The sequence below is a fragment of the Psittacula echo genome (genome assembly GCF_963264785.1).
Source record: "Psittacula echo genome assembly, chromosome: 5".
In the NCBI taxonomy this organism is placed as follows: domain Eukaryota; kingdom Metazoa; phylum Chordata; class Aves; order Psittaciformes; family Psittacidae; genus Psittacula; species Psittacula echo.
The window spans coordinates 50244532-50264882 of record NC_137739.1 but is presented as its reverse complement, the minus strand read 5'-3'; the positions used below and the strand labels follow the sequence as shown (position 1 = coordinate 50264882).

General features: G+C 38.0%; 1 protein-coding gene across 3 annotated transcripts in view; it reads left to right on the top strand.

Annotated features, from left to right (window-relative positions):
• BAZ1A (bromodomain adjacent to zinc finger domain 1A) overlaps window positions 1-20351 on the top strand; it is a 63811-nt gene that overhangs the window by 21601 nt on the left and 21859 nt on the right. For 2 of the 3 annotated variants that reach the window (XM_080619333.1, XM_080619335.1), the window contains 12 exons: window positions 83-226; window positions 7920-8021; window positions 9281-9368; window positions 9971-10105; window positions 10734-10836; window positions 12935-13101; window positions 13835-13930; window positions 15785-15923; window positions 16375-16521; window positions 18878-18973; window positions 19103-19327; window positions 19972-20137. In XM_080619333.1, coding sequence (XP_080475459.1) covers window positions 83-226; window positions 7920-8021; window positions 9281-9368; window positions 9971-10105; window positions 10734-10836; window positions 12935-13101; window positions 13835-13930; window positions 15785-15923; window positions 16375-16521; window positions 18878-18973; window positions 19103-19327; window positions 19972-20137 — 1608 coding nt within the window. The remainder of the gene's footprint in view (window positions 1-82; window positions 227-7919; window positions 8022-9280; window positions 9369-9970; window positions 10106-10733; window positions 10837-12934; window positions 13102-13834; window positions 13931-15784; window positions 15924-16374; window positions 16522-18877; window positions 18974-19102; window positions 19328-19971; window positions 20138-20351) is intronic. The other variant, XM_080619334.1, reaches the window with a different exon arrangement.

Genomic DNA, 20351 nt, shown 5'->3' with positions numbered 1-20351 from the left:
TCTTAAAATTACATCTACAACTTTAGACTCCTTTCACTAGTGAAACACTTTGATAGTAATAAATGTCTGTGTTTTATTTCAGGTTGCAGTGTAAGATTTTGGAAGTCATAGCTCCAGCCCATCACAATGGAATGGCAAATGGCCACGCCAGCAGCACTGATGGAGACACAATTGTCATCAGCGACAGTGACGACTCAGAAACGCACAATAACTCTGCACAAAATGGGTAAATGATACTTTGACAGTGCAAAGCATGTGGGCTGGGTGGAAATGAGACTAAAGCAGACATGGCAGGGTCTGACTGAAACAGGTTACTTGATCTGTATGGATCATGAGTGTTCAGCTGAAGGTGATAAGCTGAACATTCATGGGTGCCAGTTGTGCTGTGCGTAATCCACCAGAGAGCTGTGTGTTATGAGAAATGGAGTACCTACACAATAATAATTGTTTAATTTATTTGGAATGACAGTGACAGTGTTTCTGTTGAGAGATGGTGGAAGGGCCATGTATGCTTAGTCTTCTTTGTGCTGCAGAACCTGTCCTGCTATAGCCTGGAAAATGCAGTCATGTTCTGCATTTCTACAGTCTGGTATGACTTAGCATGATGTATTACTTGACATCCGTCATAGGGCTGAGTTGGGATTGCCTTACAGTAAGAGGATGTGCTCTCGCTGGAACTCTCTGCAAAGGCTTTCCAGAGACTTAATGTGTTTGTATACAAAATATAAAAATGTACAAAGCTTTCTTCATTGTGCATGTGTCCATATAAACATATACCACTGCGTTTAATGAATTGATTATGATTTTAGGTTTAATGAATTGATTATGATTTTAGGTTCAATGAAACAGCAGTGTATGTTTTGTCTTAAGGACTTGCCTGTAGGCTGGAGTAGCTTAATAACATTGAATAAGGTTTTTGGCTTTAATTGTGATGTTTAATGTGGAGTATCCCTTTACTGACCAATAATTGAGTTATACATGCAGCTTATCCTAGCAGTATAACAAAAGGAAAGGTTTCTGTGCTTCACAAGCACAATGTTGATGAAAGAGGTTTTTAAGTGGGCCCCAGTCTTGTATCAAGAAACATACAGGCTTTACATGAACTGTTATTGACTTTGAGATGTCATGTGGATACAGAAGTTACTCTCATTGTTGGCTGCAAGAGGACTTCCATGTCCTGACATGCCTTGAATAAGCAGGGTGGAGCTTCTGGCTTGGCTAAGAAAGGAACATGGGATAAATAACCTGAAAAATTCTCTACTGTCTCTTGAAGGCAGTGTCCAACTTGTTCATGAAGACGTCCTACGTCTTTGAGAAAATAAATGCATTTTCTGTATTCCACAAGGCATGTGGCATTTGAGAGGAGGTTATTCTTGGAATTACGCAAGCATGCAGAGAGCTGACTGTGGGATTGATCCCTTTATGTTGCTGTCAGTTCCATGCATACAGAGCTGGTAGTAAGACTGAGTCTTACACTCTGTCTGTGGTTCTCCCCAGCTGATTACTTATTTTGACAATGCAGAGACGGGAGGGAAGATCATTTCTTAGGGAAATCTGGTGAAAATAGACTAAATTCTGAAGCACTGTTTTATGACATACATAACTGACATTTATGCTACAAACTTAAATTGCAGTCCTCTTACAAACCTCTCACTTAAGTGAGTCTTTAACAAATCAAGAGTGTAATAACAGTTAAATTAGTTTCTGGATATATTCTGGGTATATGCAAACTTTGGAAGTATTTGTTGTACCTGTAAAACCTATCTAAAGGTAGAGCATTGTTGTCAGGTTTTGTATGTTGGCATTTATGGTTCTTTATACCCTTATTTGTAACAATAAGAAATCCCACTGAACTCAATTACATGGTTTTGCAGCCCCAATTCTTCAGGGTCTATATTTTGCTGCTCATGGAGAAACTGTAGAGAGTATGGATGTTATTTGCCTTGGGACCAATATTAAGTTGATATGTGCAGAACCACAGTTTTGCCTCCATCTGCAGACAGATCTCCAGGTTTTGAGACCCAGCCTTCATGCAAAGCTGCAGTGCTGTTAAACAATGGTGCAGCAGATGCTCAGTGTGTTTGTGAGGGGGGGGAGGGGAGTGCAGCACAGATTGATGGGCCATCTGCAAATATTTTTTCCTAAAGAATCTGTAAAGCTTGAGAATCTTAACTGAAAATAGACGTTATTAGAGATCCCAACCTTTCTCTGACCCTACTCCTGTCTGTGTGGAGCAGAAATAGCCCCGTGTTCAGTACTAGCGTTCCTGCTGACCTTTTTTTATTATGTTCTGCAGTAAAAGCAAGATATAGGTATTATATTCCAGCAGGACTCAGATATATACGTATTATAGTTCCAGCAGGACTCAGACTAGATAGTCATGTACTGGACATGAGTAACTCAGAAGAAGAAGGACTCAGACATTTCTTGGTAAAGCTACCTTAAGACCATGCTGTCCTGGGTTCAGGGAGGAAGGGAGGGAGCAAGCGAGCGGCTGTGTGGTTCTGAGTTACTGGCTGGGCTTAAACCACAACAGTCCTTTGTGGCACCCAATGTGAGGCATGAATGGTTGAGATAATAGCAGTGTCTCCACCAACTAATAATAAAGAAACTCAAGCTTTCTTAGGTGTTCTGGAGTTCTGGAGAGCTCCACATGCCAGCACATCCCAAATCACAATCTGATTGTAAGCCACCTCTATCACATGACCCAGAAGAGGAGTGATTTCAAATGGGGCCATGAGCAACAGGCCTTTGAGCAAATTAAACGTGAGATAGTTCATGCAGTAGCCCTTGGACCAGTCCAGACCTGGCCAGATGTGAAAAATGTACTGTACACCGCAGCTGGGGAGAGTGGTCCTGGCTGGAGCCTCTGTCAGAAAGCTCCAGGGGAGACTCGAGGTCGACCCCTCGGCTTTTGGAGTCGGAGATACAGAAGATCCGAGGCCAGCTATACCCCAACTGAAAAAGAGATACTGGCAGCCTATGAAGGGGTTCGAGCTGCTTCAGAAGTGATTGGCACTGAAGCACAGCTCCTCCCGGCATCCCAGTTGCCCGTGCTGGGATGTAGAGGAGACCCTGCCTTTGAACATCGTGCAACTGATGCTGCGTGGAGTAAGTGGGCTGCACTAATTACACAGCGAGCTGGAACAGGAAATCCCAGTCATCCAGGAATTCTGGAAGTCATCATTGACTGGCCAGAAGGCAAAGATTTTGGAATGTCACCAGAGGAGGAGGTGATGTGTGCTGAAGAGGCCCCACCATATAATAAACTGTCAGAAAGTGAAAAGCAGTATGCCCTGTTTACTGATGGGTCCTGCCGTATCATGGGAAAGCATCGGAGATGGAAGGCAGCCATATGGAGTCCCCGACGACAAGTTGCAGAAACTGCTGAAGGAGAGGGTGAATCGAGTCCGTTTGCTGAGGTGAAAGCCATCCAGCTGGCCTTGGACATTGCTGAACGAGAAAAGTGGCCAGTACTTTATCTCTATACTGACTCATGGATGGTGGCAAATGCCCTGGGGTGGTGGTTGCAGCAATTGAAGCAGAGCGATTTACAACATAAAGATGAATTATTTTTAGCCCCGTGGGCCCATGACACCTCAGGCCATCAGGGCAGAGATGCAACATACAGATGGGCTTGTGATCTGGGAGTGAACTTAACAATGGACACTATTGCCCAGGTTATTCATGAATGTGAAACGTGCTGCAGCTAAGTAAGCCAAGCTGCTAAATCCTCTCTAGTATGGAGAACAATGGCTGAAGTACAGATTTAGGGAGGCCTGGCAGATTGACTATATTACACTCCCACCAACCCACCAAGGCAAGCGCCATGTGCTTACCATTGTGGGAGCAACCACTGGATGGCTGGAAACATACGCTGTGCCCCACGTCACTGCCTGGAACACTATCCTGGGCCTTGAGAAACAGATTTTGTGGTGTCATGGCACCCCAGAGAGAACTGAGTCAGGCAATGGGACTCATTTCCGGAATAACCTTGTAGACACTTGGGCCAAAGAGCATGGCATTGAGTGGGTATATCACATCCCCTACCATGCACCAGCCTCTGGGAAAATCGAACGGTACAATGGGCTGTTAAAAACTACACTGAGAGCAATGGGTGGGGGAACTTCCAAGCATTGGGATACACACTTACCAAAGGCCACCTGGTTGGTCAACACCAGAGGATCTGCCAACAGGGCTGGCCCAGCCCAGTCAGAACTTTTACATATTGTAGAGGGGGACAAAGTTCCTGTGGTGCACATGAAGAATTTGCTGGGGAAGACAGTCTGGGTTATTCCTGCTTCAGGTAAAGGCAAACCCACTCGTGGGATTGCTTTGCTCAGGGGCCCAAATACACTTGGTGGGTAATGTGGAAGGATGGGGAAGTCCGATGTGTACCTCAAGGGGATTTGATTTTCAGGGAAAACAACCAGTGAACTCAATTGTATGCTGTTGCCTGCTATATAACACTTCTATAGCACATCAACTAGATGGCCATCTCTGTCACTCTGGGCTTTGAAAAGGAGATACCTGCTGTCATGATCATCAGCAAAGAATGAAATCATGGGAAAAGCCATCAGCAGCAGAACTGTCCTCAGGTCACCACTGGCTGACCCTGACTTCCCTTCGATCATCACCCCAACAAACAATAAACTTTGATGGAACCAGATGAGTTTAGCAGTGTTGTCAGCAGGCAACAGTCCAACACTACACACTGTCCCTCCTGCCCTGAAAGACTGTTACAACACATGGAGCCTGACGTGAACTGAATGAACTCCGCGAGCTTTAATAGGGATAGTCCATGGACTAATGAATCATAGAATGATATCTGTCTCTTTGTGTGTGTGTGTGTCTATGTATATATCAAGAGACAAAAAGCAATGGTATATTTAAATATGTGGGATCTGAGCATGATGTGAATCGTATGAAATAAGGGGTGGATACTGTCCTGGGTTCAGCTGTAACAGTCATGTTTTTCCTTCATGGTGCAGTGCTGTGTTTTCGACTTTAGTCTGAGAACAACACTGATAACACTGATGTTTTTAGTTGTTGCTAAGTAATGCTTACCCTGATCAAGGACTTTTCAGTCTGTCATGTTCTACCAGTGAGAAGGGGCACAAGAAACTGGGAGGGAGCTGAGAGAGGACACCTGACCCAAACTAACCAAAGGGGTATTCCATACCACAGCACATCATGCCCAGTATATAAACTGGGGGGAGTTAACCCGGGAGGCCCAGATCAGTGTTCGGGGTCAGGGTTGGTGGTGAGCAGTTGTATTGTACATCGCTTGTTTATTGTTTTTATTTTCTTTTTAGTTTTATATTCTCTCCCCTTATTATTTCCCTTATTGTTATTATTATTAGTGGTAGTTGTAGTAGTTTTGTATTGCACCTTACTGGACTGTTCTTATTTCAACCTGTGAGATTTACATTCTTTCAGTTCTCCCCATGCTGCTGGGAACTGGGGGGAAGAAAGGGAAGGAGTGAGCAAGCGGCTGCATGGTTCTGAGTTACCGTCTGGGCTTAAACCACAACACTCTTAAGTGGTTTATGTAATGCTTTATAAAGTAAAATATAACAAAATAGAATGTTATGACTTTTATGCTGAAGTGACTAAATCAGATATATAATTTTTAAAGCTTTCTACAGGTACTGAATGACCTTTTTCTTTCTCTCTGTGCTAAGCAAAATTTTGACTTTAAGTTTGGATTTATGGAGAAGAATTTTGGGAATATGTTAATTTCTTAGGATAATCATTGGAAACTCAGAAACTAAGCAGAAAAAACTGAGTGTGTTTGGAATTAGGCTGGGGCTATTATATGTGATCCACTAAAGGTGAGAGAAAGATTTACTCAAACAAGAAAATAAAGGTTAATGATATGAGAGTTAACCATTTGATTATTTTTGGGCCCTGCTTTTGACTACAGATAGTATTGGAGCTTAAAATCTATTAAAAATGTATAAATCAACTGATACACTTTTGGTATAACATTGGTGCTCTGATGCCTTTTATTTTGTACCTGAACATTATCTATTTAGGCCTTTCTTTAACTTATTAAACCAAAGGGCTGGAGATGCAGGTGTGAATGGTGAGGGAACAAGTTAGTATTTGATACTATCCAGAAGTTCCTAAAGAATCAACTTTTGTTACTTTAGCTTTCCTATCTTGAAAGTGAAGGTGATCATGGAAGACCAAGTCACAGTATGAGCAAAATATGGAGCCTCTTTTAACAAATGTAAAATTATAGGCAGAGATGTTAAAACCTTACCGATAGGTATACTTTGTTCATATAGCTTATCTCTCTTGCTAATATGACTAACTGGTTGGGGGTTTGTATTATTTTTCTTAAATTGGAGTTGGTCAGAGTAACTCAGCCTGAGACTTTAACTTGGATAGCATTATGCAAAGCAAATAGTGTATATCACAGTGCTGATCTATAGGTCCAGTAGATGTGTTGTGGTTTCCAACTCTGAATCTTCTGTCCTTTCATTTGTTTTTAACTATGTGTTGATCATTTAATCATTGTAAACTATTTTTATCCAGAAATTTGGAAATTATTCGTATCTAAAATGACACTAACACTAGTACTGTTTCTTTTATGCTTCATTTATATGAATTAATATGTTTGTTATTAGACATCTGAATGTTGCATTTTTTGGACTTCTGTTTCACAGAGTTAGTGGGGAAAAACTAAGAATTGAAGCAAATTGCACATTCAACAACCTTGCAAAGTACAGTTTGCTGTATTTTGTGTGTTCTTCATAGGGGTAAAGAATAGCAAGTGGTATATTGATGTATTTTGTTTTGTCATAGACTGCACCTTCAGACATTTTGTAAATGCCACAAGGACTGTTGATGATGAAATGCATAGCTGTAAATCTCCTAGTTCATCCACGTAACTTCTTCATTGTCCCTACTGATGAAACAAGATGACAGTTGAATTCTTCCTGATAAAGCAATATGACTTCTGATAAAAAATTACCATTAAATGATAAGTTAGTGCTGTTATTTAATAGCAAAACGTAACATTATTTAAAGAAAATCTCAGTAGTTCAGCTCTGTTCATGAAACTTGTCCATAAATATATCACACTATTTAAAGTATATTGTCTATAGCAAAAAGCTTCTCTTTGTTTTTTACATGAGTGAATTTTGTTTTGGTAGCACATGAGACTTGGGTGGTTATTCTCCTGGGAAGAGGTGTAGGAAACAGTTTCTCTTATGTTAAAACTGAAGAAATATTTTCCATGGGGGAGAAAAAAATCTAGTTCTCTGTGGCTAATAGCTGTAAAAGGGAAGTATGCTTTGGGGAAAAAAGTACGTAACTTGATAAGCATTTATTTTAAAGCATAGATTTATAGCCTTGTGATTCCTGTGATTTTCAGAATGTTGTTAGTGAGAGTGTCTTTTCTAAATCAGTATTTCAGAAAAATGTGCTGTCTGGTTTTCATTCATTTTGATATGTGATCCGTAGGTCTGTGGCTGCTATTCTTACTGTATTTAACTCTTGTCTCTCATCATCTCTTTCTCTGTTTTCCTGCCTTTCTGTTGCCATCATGAGTACTGAGAGTGTTAAGAAGATGATTTTCTAACAGATAGGGGTGTACTCATTGTTCATCTCCCTCTTTGTTCTCACCTCCCTTCTTATCTCCCATCTTCCAGCTAAGAAAAGCAACATCCCCTGTCCCTTTTGCTGTTCCTTGCAGGAACTGTCTTTGATGCAGATCTAAATGTAGTGGCAGGAAAGTTGGCAGAAGTGGACAGGTCCTCCTTGGTACCAGTGGAAGTTAAAGCCTGTATTAAATATGGCTGGGTATTTTGAGGAGTTCCATTGTGTATGCAAATAAAAAATGTGTACAATGTAAGACTGGTGTTTTGTCAATACAGTTAACGTATTTATTTATTTATTTATTTATTTAGGGAGAAGAAAGCCATAACTGATCCTTCTTTGTTTAAATACAAAGTCCAACCTATTAAAAAAGATTTATATGAAACTGTTATCGTTAAAGCATCTCAACTAAGGTAAAAATTAGTATATGAAAGTTAAAATTGTACTTTATAACTGTGAGTTGTTTACGTCACTGTAAGTTGTTTTTGATGTGAAATGGCATTTTAAAATAGTATGTTAGAACTATTAATTAGAGGAACTGCAACAAAATACTGTGTTTCACAGGCTTTCTGTAGCAAGGGTTCTAAGCTTTACTAACGTTAACACAGATACCCACTCTTTACAAGTCTCTGCTTTTGTTGGCAAATGGAAGAGAGCTGGTGTTGCTGCTGATACCTGTGCGTACTGCTGTGTCTGATGGGAATAGATGGAAAAAAGTTTGAGAACCCTTTTCTCTAATATTGATGAACTAATGGCATTGGGAGCTTGCTCTGGCTGGTAGCATTACTGGTTTAGAAATGTTAGAGCAGATACTGACAATCAGACTGCTTAGCTGCTTTAAAGTAGAAGCTGCAAAGAGGTTTTGCTGCTTAAATAACAGTTGTGTCTTGAACTTAGTTAAAACTTTTTTTGTTTCAAGAGTGGCTTGTGCATCGAAACTCTTTAAACAGGATACTTTGAAAAAAACCCCAACCCTTAAGTGATTTCATGTCTTTTAGTTTCCAGCATGAATAGAGATTAATTTTTTTCATTAACTACTCCTGTGTAGTTAATTTTCTCCTGCTCATGAAGTAGTGCACATTCCCTGGGATGCCAGGAAGCATTTAGAGCACATACTGTCCTGGAGTGAGGAGTGCCACAGCCTGATAAAGCAGTGTGTGGATTCACCCCTCTCGCTTGGTGGCTTGAAATGCCCATGCCTTACTTCCCCCTTTGAGAAGTGTGAATGCTGCTTTCCTGCTGTTCTTGTTTGCTTGTTTGTTTTCCTTGTCTTCTGAAGCAGTTGGACTTCAGTTTTATTTAGGGATTTTAAAAGCTATTGTGATACAAAAGAATGTTTGGAAGATCTAGGAGAGATGAATAGGCTGTGGAGTTGGTCTGTATCTTTGTATAAAAGAGGACATACCAGATCTTCCAAACAAAAATTACAGATGTGTAAACCAATTGTCGAAGTGTAACTTGGGTTTTGTTTTATTCATAAGGAAATTTTTCATTGAATTGGGGTTGCAAAGAATGGCTATTTGTTACAATGGTGAGAGTGTAATTTATAAATAGGAAAATGAGAAAAAAAGGTCAATCCTGATGTTACATGTGTTCTTGCACATATTGTCAGCTGTACTTAAATGATAATTAAAGATGTAGTTGATAACGCTACCTTTTTTTCCTAATACAGCCGGAGGAAACATCTCTTTTCTCGTGATAGACTTAAACTTTTTCTGAAACAACACTGTGAGCCGCATGATGGAATCATTAAAACTAAGGTAAATAAGAAGGAATAATTTGTGGGATAGAGCTTTTTCTAAGTATAATATAATGAGTTAGTATTTTACTTCTCCAGAATAAAAGGATGAATACTGAACTCTGTAAACTTGTAAAACCAGGTTTTTTGTTAACTTTTGCTTGTAAACAGGATGGTAGTTTTTCTGTACATGAAGCAGAGTTCTCTATGCTCTAATTTATTCTTTAGCTACCAGTTTAGAAAAGTCCGCAAAATAAAAATGGAAGCTTTTATCTAGAAAAATGTTGCTTATTAAAACATATTTTTGCTTAGTCTAGCACATGAGTTGTTTTCGTTCTTCAAGGTATGCAGCTGGTATTTCTAAGTGAAATAAAAATTAACTATTTCTGTTTTGGTACAGTAAGCTCATACTATCCTGTTGTAGTGCTTTTAGCTGGAAAGTATTTTACTGTAGATGGAATTCAGTCTCCAGTTCTCCAGTGAGACGAAAGTACTGAAGAGTTCTGGTGGCTGGAATGGGCTTTTACAGTCATCTTTTGCAAATTAATGATTCATTAATTAGCTTAAGACTATGAAAAGGTAAGAATTTCACAATGAATATCTGTTTTCATCTTTCTTATTAAGGCAACATCAATTGCAAAATATAATCTAGCAGAACAAAATTTCTCCTACTTATTTCCTGATGACCCACCCACATTTATCTTCAGTCCTGCAAGCAAACGGCGAGGGAGACCTCCAAAGAGGGCATCCAGTAGTCTTGTAAGTAATAACAGTTTTAATTCTATTTGAAGACATATCAGCATAGTCTGTAAGTTCCTCTGTTTTTTCTGAACTTTCATAACAGTCGGAATATAACGTTGTCAAGTTTTATTTTTTCAGGATGAATTGGGATATATTACATAATTGCTATTAATAGTTAATATAGTTAAGCTGGTAGAAGGGACCATGATTGATACGTTATCTTCTTAATTTTATCTATCTTATTTCTGTGATCTCACCAAGAAACTAGTTTTTCAGTGTGTTGTGAAGATGCATAAAGTACTTGTCCCTTCTGGAATTTGCTAAAAAACTTTAATTTATACTTTCAGATACAGCTATGTCACTTGCCCTCAGCTGCAGTTCTGTGACTTGCCTATCTTTAAACACAGCAAAGCTTAGTGCACTAAGCTATTTAAACAGAAAGCTGGAAGAATGAGGTTGTGTGTCACTGCTCCCCTGAACTATTAATCAAAACCTCTGAGGACTTTGTGGGAAACTCTTAGAACCCACTTTTATTCTTTAGAGAACTGTTAGAAAAAAATTGGAATATCTGTTGTTGGTCCTTTCACTGTAGATATTATGCTCTTTTTTTGGTTTTTTTCCACGCCACCTCCGAATTCTCTATTAGGAGGACGAGATTGTGGCTAAACGAAATCCACAAGGAAACAAAACTAAAGTAGCAAGGGAAAAGACAAGGTTCCAGAAGCAAAAAGAAGATACGCAGGCCATGGGTAAGTCAAGGTTTAGTCTTATGACTAGTAGAGCCAGTTTTTACAGGTCTGCAGGGAGGCCATAAGTAGAATATTTTTGAGGTTGTACTTTTCAAAGGGAAAATATGATAAGAGTGCACTGCCACAGCACTATTGCAAGGTGCTCCTTTTGGTGGTTAGAATGGTTATTTCCTGAATTAGTATGTGTTGTTTGGTTGTCGTATTTATTTTACTGAACTGGGGAAATGTAGGAAGCTTGCGGTGCAGCTATGTTGCTTTCTATCTCAGATAAAGAGCAAAATAAATTTTTGCATAGGTTTGGATTGTGAAATCATTTATATCAAAACATGAACATTTAACACAATCTGTTGTATGAGGAAAATATGTAAATGGAAAACTTGCCTCAGAATTTAAAAAAACTGTAGTTCTTCCTAAACCTGTAATAATCCTTAAGGGAATTGTTGAGTCTTTCTGAAGATGTCTCTGTGTAGATATTTAAGGTATGTCTAAATGTTTTGCAAGATTACTTAGAATGTGTTTTCAGTTTTTTTCCAATTAAAAGAGCACAAATCACTTAAGATGCTTTTATTTTGGATGGACTGAATTATTTTAGCTTGGTTTTGACCTGTTTCAGATCTATTTAAACTTGATTTCAAATGAAATAAGGTGACCCACATGTCTTTTGTATGGGTCTAAGTAGGTAAAGTGGTGCATCTTGAGGAGATAAAGCTCATACAAGGAAATATTCTTCTGGATTTTAATCAGTGATGTCCTTCCTAAGGAAAGGCTTTCATCTGTGGAAATACTTCAGTGAACTTCTGGTTTTTACCTCTCATTTCCATTATCATAGAATGCTTTAGGATGGCAGGGACACCTGGAAATTATCTAGTACAGCTCTGCTTAAATAAATGCAAAGCTGTTTGGGGCTGCTCAGGGCTGTTTTCCTCATAGGAGATTGGGACACCAGGCTTAACGGGCTCCACTAAACTTGTGTGTCCACTGTTTTGTACACCTAGCATGTATTTGTTTATGTGCTGGAAAGAACAGCACAGAACAAGGTAATAGCTGATCAACATCAAAGCTGCTTCCTTTCTTGTGCGGTGTTAACTACAGCTTCTAGAAGGCAGGTTAAGATGTTCTGGCTTAATTTTATCTTTGTTTTGTCCTGTTGTACCTGAAAACCCAGTTTGCTGAGTGAAAGACATTGCTGGCATGTGTAGTAGCTATCTGTATAATCAATCTAGCCCATTTTCAGAATTTTACAGGAAAATGTAATCAAAATCCTTTTGAAGTGGTGTCCACTTGGTAACAGGAAGTAAGGTTCTTTTTTAATTTTCTTCACTTCTGATTCTAGCTTTCTTTTTTATTCATTTAAAATGTTAAGCTCCCTGACCTGCTTGTATTTGTTAGCCTGTCAGTGGGTTGACAGGCATTGTCTGTCCACAGAAAGTGGAAATTTGTATCCTGCTGTTCTTCTTCAGACAACTACAAAGAAATCAGGGTTTCCTCAGGCAGTAACATTTATTACTAATTAGAGTTGCAGTTAAACTGTGTAAAAAGTGAAACTTAGACAAAACCCACTGAAATACTAAGTAGGTTTCAAACATACTGATTTTTCAGCAATTCAGTAATTTTTAAATATTTAAAGATCACTCGTTTAAAGGTTTTTACTATAACAGATATTTCATGGGTTTATGCGATACCTAGTTTTGACATGCTTCTATTAAGTAGTCATTACTAAATATGAAATATGTTGCTGTAATTATATGTGGTTGGAATCAGTTCTTATCTTTATATGTCACTTGATAGAAACCAATAAACAACTAATAAACTTCTGTATACTCATAAAACAGAAATTTGACTTTATTACAGTGATGATAACCTTGTAAAACGTGTAACAGGCTCAAAATTCTGATTCTGTAAAGAACTTTCAAGTGATTGAATTTCTGGTTGGCATAGAAACAGTTCAGTCTTCATAACAATATCTTCTTCATATGGTAATTATAAAAGCATCAGATTATTTAGCACACATAAATAAAATTAACATTTTGTAAAAGAAAAAATAACTGTGGTTTGTTTGTTTTGTGGTTTTTTTCTTTTTTTTTTCTCCCCTTTATAGCTTTTGAAAAAGCTAAATTAAAACAAGAGAAGGCAAATGCTATAGAAGCCAAGAAAAAGGAGAAAGAAGATAAGGAAAAAAAGAGAGAAGAATTAAAGAAGATTGTGGAAGAAGAAAGGATGAAGAAGAAAGAAGAAAAAGAGAGGCTCAAAATAGAAAAGGAAAAAGTAATGCATTTGCAGTATATATATTTCACAGGAAACAGTACAATGGCTTTTTAGTTTACTTGTTTCTTAGGTGCTATCTGCTTCAAGTTATTTTCCTTTAACTGTTTTCAGTCAGAGAAATGCACTTTTAGAAGAATAGGCAGTTATCAGATCACATGGATTTGTATTTCTGGATAAAATTCTCTATATTAAAATTTTAGTTCACAAGAAGTTAGAATCATAGAGTTCTCTTTGAACTTCTGAAGTAATGTGGTGGGGTTTTTTTTGTTAGTAATGCATGATAGTATTTGATTTGATGGTTGTCTTCTATTTAAATGTTAAAGATTGTATTGGATCAGATTCACAGTGTGTTAGAAAGTTGTGGGTTTCGTTGTGTTTTGTCTTTGGATGGGAACTGCTAGATAACTTTTTGTCGCCTTGAATATGAAGAAATTACTTATTCCACTGTACTTTGCCACATCCACTACCTATTTTGGTGATCTTTTTTGTGGCAGCTTGCATAAATACTTTTTTAAAATATTTTTTTTTTCCCTTATCTGCTTCCATTAATAAAAATCAAAACAAAAAAACCCCACCAACAAAACCCAAAACTAACCTAACAACAAAAACCCAACAACATTAATTTAATTGAAATTTGATACTATTTTTTGATTGAGATAGTAAGTAATGCAATTCTAGAAACTGTAATAGGGCATTCTGACCATATTTTATATACAATTGTGACATGTTTCAGGAAAGAGAGAAGCTGCGTGAAGAAAAAAGAAAATATGTGGAATATCTGAAACAATGGAGTAAGCCTAGGGAGGATATGGAGTGTGATGATCTTAAGGTATGACTGAATTGTGAATAGGTCAAGCTTGTACTTCACAGGAGTCCCCAAGGTAGATTCCCAAATGCAGAGGTGGATCTAGATCTGATCCAAATTCAGGAGGTTGTGCATCACCTGCAGTCATGTAATATTTCCCAGTGGTGATGCTAATAGGATCATCTGTGTTTTCACCCTCCAAAAAAACTTGACAGGCTGTTCCCAGTCTTAACATGGAACAGATGAGTTCTTAAAACGCTGACCTTAGTATGGAGGGTTTTAAGCATGCCTGACTTTTCTGTTAAATATACAAGATGTGTTCACCTCAAATAGACCTGTGTTACTTAAAAGACTGGAGTAATGAAATGAAGTTTTTGGCTGCAAAAGATAGAAAGACTATGGCATTCTTTTGATTTAAACTCTAGCAGTATCCTTGCTTAATGAGCATCTTTCTGGATGATCCTGGAAACATGTAGAAAGTAACAAGAATTTACTTCCCAAAGAGTATAATGTTTTAAACAAGAATATTCTTGTGCAGTTGTACATAATAGAAGATTGTCTAGTGATATGTATTTATTTACACTTTATTATGATTAATTTTGGCAGGGGGTAGAAAAGGTAGGAAAAATGTCAGAAACACAAGGGTGGGGTTTATTTGGAATTCACATGGAAACGTGAGAAGTACAAGGAGGACAAGTGAGAACAGAGAAGAGTGGTAAATGAATTGAAGGGGTAGCACTGACTGGGAGCAATATGAGAATTGAATGTATTTTCGAGGAGAGCTGTGTAGTCCCGTGAAGATGAGAGTGAAAACTATTGGCTGTGTTTAGAAAGGGAGAAGAAACAAGAAAGGGAAGAGCATTGCCAAAACAAGACAAAGCTGAGCAAAACAGTGCTGCTGTGTTTCAATTGGATAAGAAAAAGGGAGGGGTGGGAAAGTAGTATCACTACAGTGAAAATTAGCAAGACTATAAATAAAAATGAGTTTAGGTAAGAACTGCTTTTCAAAAAATTCCCTTCTCCAGAAATGTGTGAAATGCCTTACCATGTTCTTCTGAAAGCACAGTGTTTGGCATTCTTCTCGTTGATGTTTGTGAACTACCACCTTTGTGACAAGGAGCCATCTTCATTGAAATTTTTTGACTGTCCACTAAGAAACATTAACTGAAGACAAATCTTGGGAGACTTACACCAAGATGTTAATTTGAAAAATCAGACTTGGTATTGGGAACTGCTGTCTCTGACTTGGAAGTGGTGTCTCTGTTAAGTGGTCTTGATACATGGTTACATCAGCTCCCTTTAAAGTGTCTGTAGCTATCATAACTGCCTTACCAGTGCAAAAACCCAAATACCAAAACAGTCATTAGACATGATCTTGCATATCCTAGTACTAGATGGGTGTGGTTTTATGTGAACATGTTGGGGTTTTGTTTGCTTGTCTTTGCAAGCAATACTGAGTAACTTCTTAAGAATATGTTTATTTTTGCTTGTCTGGGCAGTTCTGGCAAACTTCAATACAAAACTCTTGTGAAATAATACAGGTTTAAAGGAAAAATCTTGGCAGCTGATGTTCTTAACTTGTAGTGGGTTTGAGCTCCTTTAAACAAATACACAAAATCATTCAACTGCATGAACATGAATAAATTTTTATCTCAAAAGGTTGAGATATCATCCAAGTTGCATGCATGCCAGTTTTTAAAGTTAGTACTGCCACAGATGTTACCACAATAACTGTTTGTGTCTTGAAGAACTACTTTCAGTAAAATGTAAAGAAACCTGACAGATACACTTCTTAGAATCATAGATTGTTTTGTTTTAATCAGTTGTGTACTGTGCAGAAACCAAAGACAATATTAAGTTGTCCCATTTGGATTGCAGGAACTTCCTATTCCAGTGCCAGTGAAGACAAGGCTTCCTCCTGAGATCTTTGGTGATGCTCTGATGGTTTTGGAGTTTCTGTATGCTTTTGGGGAACTTTTTGATCTTCAAGATGAATTTCCTGAAGGAGTGACTTTAGGCAAGTTGTCATTTATGTGGCAAGGTGCCTTGATTTGCTTGATGTTCCTTCTCCCACCAAACAGCCAAACATCTTAGGTGCACCCAAGTACCTGTGCTACAAAATCTTCTCTGCAGCTTTAATATGTCAGTGCTTTCATGTGCATAGCAATGTAGTTTGCTCTTCACGGTCAACTTCTGCAATGTTTATGAAAATCAAAATTTTGATGTAGAAGTTGTTAATCTACTTATTAAAATGTCTACTTGTACTTTACCTGTGCAGTTATATATTAAGAAAATAATGTTTTGTGGGACACCATGTTTCTGACACCATCACTTTAGGAATATTTGCAGTAAATTATGGAAAAGTAACTTATACCTGAAGGAAAAAAAAAAAAATGTTTTCGTTCTTCAGTACATAATCGTTTTCCAACTTTGCGGCAAAAGTGACGCTTCTTAAACTTTATTCACAGAAGTTTTAGAGGAAGCTCTTGTAGGAAATGACACTGAAGGCCCACTATGTGAATTGCTGTTTTTCTTCCTGACTGCCATCTTTCAGGCAATGGCCGAAGAGGAAGAAGAAGTGGCCAAAGATCAAATAGCTGATGCTGAGACCAAAGGTCAGATCCTTAGCTTACTGTTGAAAAACTGAAATTCCACTGGAATTAACTTTAAACTGCATGATTTATGGCATTTCTTTGTTTAACCTTGTCTTATTATGCATGGATATTCTATGTAAATGGACTTGTTTTTTCTCTTTTGTCTGAAATTAAAGCTTTAAACTGGGCATGGAGGGTGGGTTCTGGGGGCAATAGAGAAAAAACAAGCTTATTGTTGCTACGATTGTATCCAGCAAAGCATAATAAGCTTTTAACAGCACTGCTTATGTTTTGGAAGTGAGGAAAACTTGTCTTCACCTTCCTCCTCTTCCTTCAGCACTATGAGATGTTTCTCCTAAGGGTCAGGAAACAAGGCATTTTCCTAAATCTTCTCAAAGGTCTCTATCTGTACCTAAAAAAAAAATTATTCTGGACCTAGCTGGATGAAAACTTAAAACTCCCCAGCATGACTGTAATCAAGAATTCAATATTCATTGCCCTTCAAGACTCAAAAGTATGCATCCACAACTCCCAGATGCTACTCTGTCTCCATGTTTTTCCAATAAAGGATCTTGGAGTCCCTCTGCCTTTGGACTCTAAAGCTGAAGTTGCCCACTTTTTCAGAGGTATTTACTGTGTGCTAACCACTGATGAGAAGAAAGTACAGGCTTTGTTCCAAATTTATGTGGTCCTTTGTTTATGGACTGCTAGATTTGCTGACTAATTAAAGGAGAAGTTTTGACCCTTCTGCTAATGTTTATTTCATTAGCAGTAGATAGGAACATCAGAGCACTCCCTGTTTGAGGTCAAGTGAATCCTGTGGTGCTCCTGTAAGACAGATACATGAGGTACAGGGAGTTCCTTCAATTCCCTCCTTGAAATCTAGGAATATTCTCATTCTTAAGATTTATGTGCAATCTATAAAATGCCTTTGTATAAAATATGGGCAGTATCTTCAGCAGTGGAGTCTGCTCTTTTTAATTGAATAAAGTTACAGATTTGATATGGTGTTAAGAAATTTAAACTGAATGTTGATTACTGTTGCATTTAGCAATTAAATGGTATCTTTTAACTACTCAGAGCATTGCTTGGGCAATATAAGGAAGGATCCCATTATCAGGTAATCATAGAATAGTTGATTAGTTTCTTTACTGCTCGTAGGACTGATCAGAAAAATCGTAACTTTCATGTATTATTTAGATGATATGGGGCTGGCAATTGCAAAAAATCTGCCGGTTCTAATTTAGCAGAGCTGTGGGAAGGGCACTTTATCTGGTACTTGCCTTGGAACTTTCATGTCTTGTCACCTTTAGACATCTTCTTTCCTGTAAAAGAATTATATGTTCTTGGCTTTATAGTTCTGGATAACCAAACTAGTAGTAAGCAGCATGTTTGCTCACTGCAATTTTGTACCGACAGTGTTTCTGCAACAGCAAACACCATGGGTGTACAGGTTTTGGTGTATGCAGTATGTTCTCGAACCATCTTATACAGTGAGAGGGGAGGTGCACAGGTTACTTTTGCAGTGTCTGGGTGACAGTTGTCAAACATCAATCATCATATGAGACTCTTGTGGATTTGCTTTTGATGTAGTCTTAGTTTGGGTTTGTGACTCTTTACTGACTTGGTGGCTATATAACTGCTTAATGATTTGGATTTGAATAAGTTAAAATAGATGAAACCGCATACAACACTGGAAAAAATCTGCCAACCCTCTGGAGAAATACCTGTAAGTGCTAAGGAAACTTTTGTCTAAGAAACAGGAATTTTGCTGTTTCTCCCTTTCACCGCCCTGCTTTCCTGGTCAGTTTGCTAATGTGTGATGCTCCTTATGAAGTGCAGATGCTAGTTTTAATTGTATTTGTGCAAGACAGTAAGGCTATGTCTGAGTAACAGATTAGAAGTATACAGTGAATGGTGATAACCAGTATCAAAATGTGTGATTGGTTTGGATGGCCTTTCCTAAAAAGCAAAATGACAATAGGAAATAACAGCTAATTTGAGGGAATGAAATACAGGTTTTCTTGCATTGTTGGTTGGTTTTGCTTTCAAGCGTGTTTATGGATTTGTTTTTTGCTGCCTTTTATGTTGCCATTGTGCATGTTTTGTGCATTGTGGTTGCTTTAACAGCTCATAGGGAAAACAGCATATAGCGTGTGGTGCATGTCCTTAGCTTTTAGTTGGATTTTTAGTTTCATTTAAAGACATGTAAATTTTAATTTGGATGTTGAATTGAGTTTTGAATACATTGATGCTTTTGTAAATATTTGGCCCTCTTCCTGCTTTGTCTGCAACTTACAAAAAACCAGCTTGCTTTCCTCCCCTCCACAGTACAAGTCTTAATTTGCACTAGAATAAAGTGTTTATTTCCTTAAAGATTTAACAGAGGCTTTGGATGAAGATACAGACCCCACAAAATCTGCACTGTCTGCAGTTGCAACTTTGGCAGCTGCATGGCCCCAGTTACATCAGGGTATGTGTGGGTTTCACTTCTTATTTTGTTGCTGTTATTAATTTGCTCTGTATTTTAAAGCACATTTTTAAATACGCATATACGTTTAAATACCTCTATAAAATAACTGTTCATTCTTCTCAACTGTAGGCTGCAATCTGAAAAACTTGGATCTTGATAGCTGCACTCTTTCTGAGATTCTCAGACTTCACATTCTAGCGTCAGGCGCTGATGTAACATCAGCCAATGCAAAATACCGTTACCAGAAACGAGGAGGGTTTGATGCTACTGATGATGCTTGCATGGAGCTGAGACTAAGTAATCCTGGTCTCTTGAAGAAGCTTTCAAGTACCTCAGTGTATGATTTGTTGCCAGGTAATACAAGACAATAAATGTTAGAGATTATTAGATTGCTCATCAAGTGATTGGTTTTGTAACCGCTTCAGATCAATAATGGTTGAAATTTACTGTATCATGGAATAATCCAGATTGGAAAGGACCTCTGGAGGTCACCTAGACGAACAGCCACCCCCTATGCTCTGGCCCCTACAAGCAGATCAGAGATTGCAGAGATAGGCAGTCTCATTACTTCTGAGTAGCTTTTTAAAATCTCATTTAGAGAAATGTCAGTTTCACTTGCAGAAGGGAATCTCTCTGGGAGAAGCATCTGAGTGTTTCATTCAGCCCCTGCGTTTTCTTGCTGTTCTGGTTTAGGTCTGTTGTATGTTATTTGGAAATGGAGAAAAGAAATACTACCTACTGTTACTTATCTCCATTTTGAAGATAATATTGCATTGTAGTTCTTTCAGTGCTTTAATAAATTAAAAATAAAGGCTTGCATCTCTGAGCAAAGCATATCTTTTTCAGGAAATGCTGCTTTACAAATGCATCCGGTACACTTACACTACAAATGTTTGACTGTTCATTTTTTCTCAAGTGAGAGCCAATCATCAGTCTGGAGCGTGTAAGCATAAGGCTTATTTATCAGTGGTATAATGAAGTGGTCTAAATTTTATTAGGAGAGAAGATGAAGATCCTTCATGCCCTCTGTGGGAAACTTCTGACTCTCGTCTCCACTCGAGATTTCATTGAGGACTCTGTTGATGTGTTACGACAGGCAAAACAAGAGTTCAGAGAATTAAAAGCAGAACAGCATCGCAAAGAGCGAGAGGCGGCAGCAGCAAGGTAAAACTAGGATATGGAAAGCTAAATTTTATTGCTACAAATTAGATTAATTCCTCAGCTACAAAAAGGTATGTGACAACCAGTAGTAGTGTTTGTGTTTTGTGGTGATTTCCTGAGACCCCTAGGTTTTCACAATGAGGAGTGAAACCTCGCATTGTGCTTTCCCACATTAACTGTTGTTTTTTTAGATGATGCTGTAGTATAAAAGAAAGTA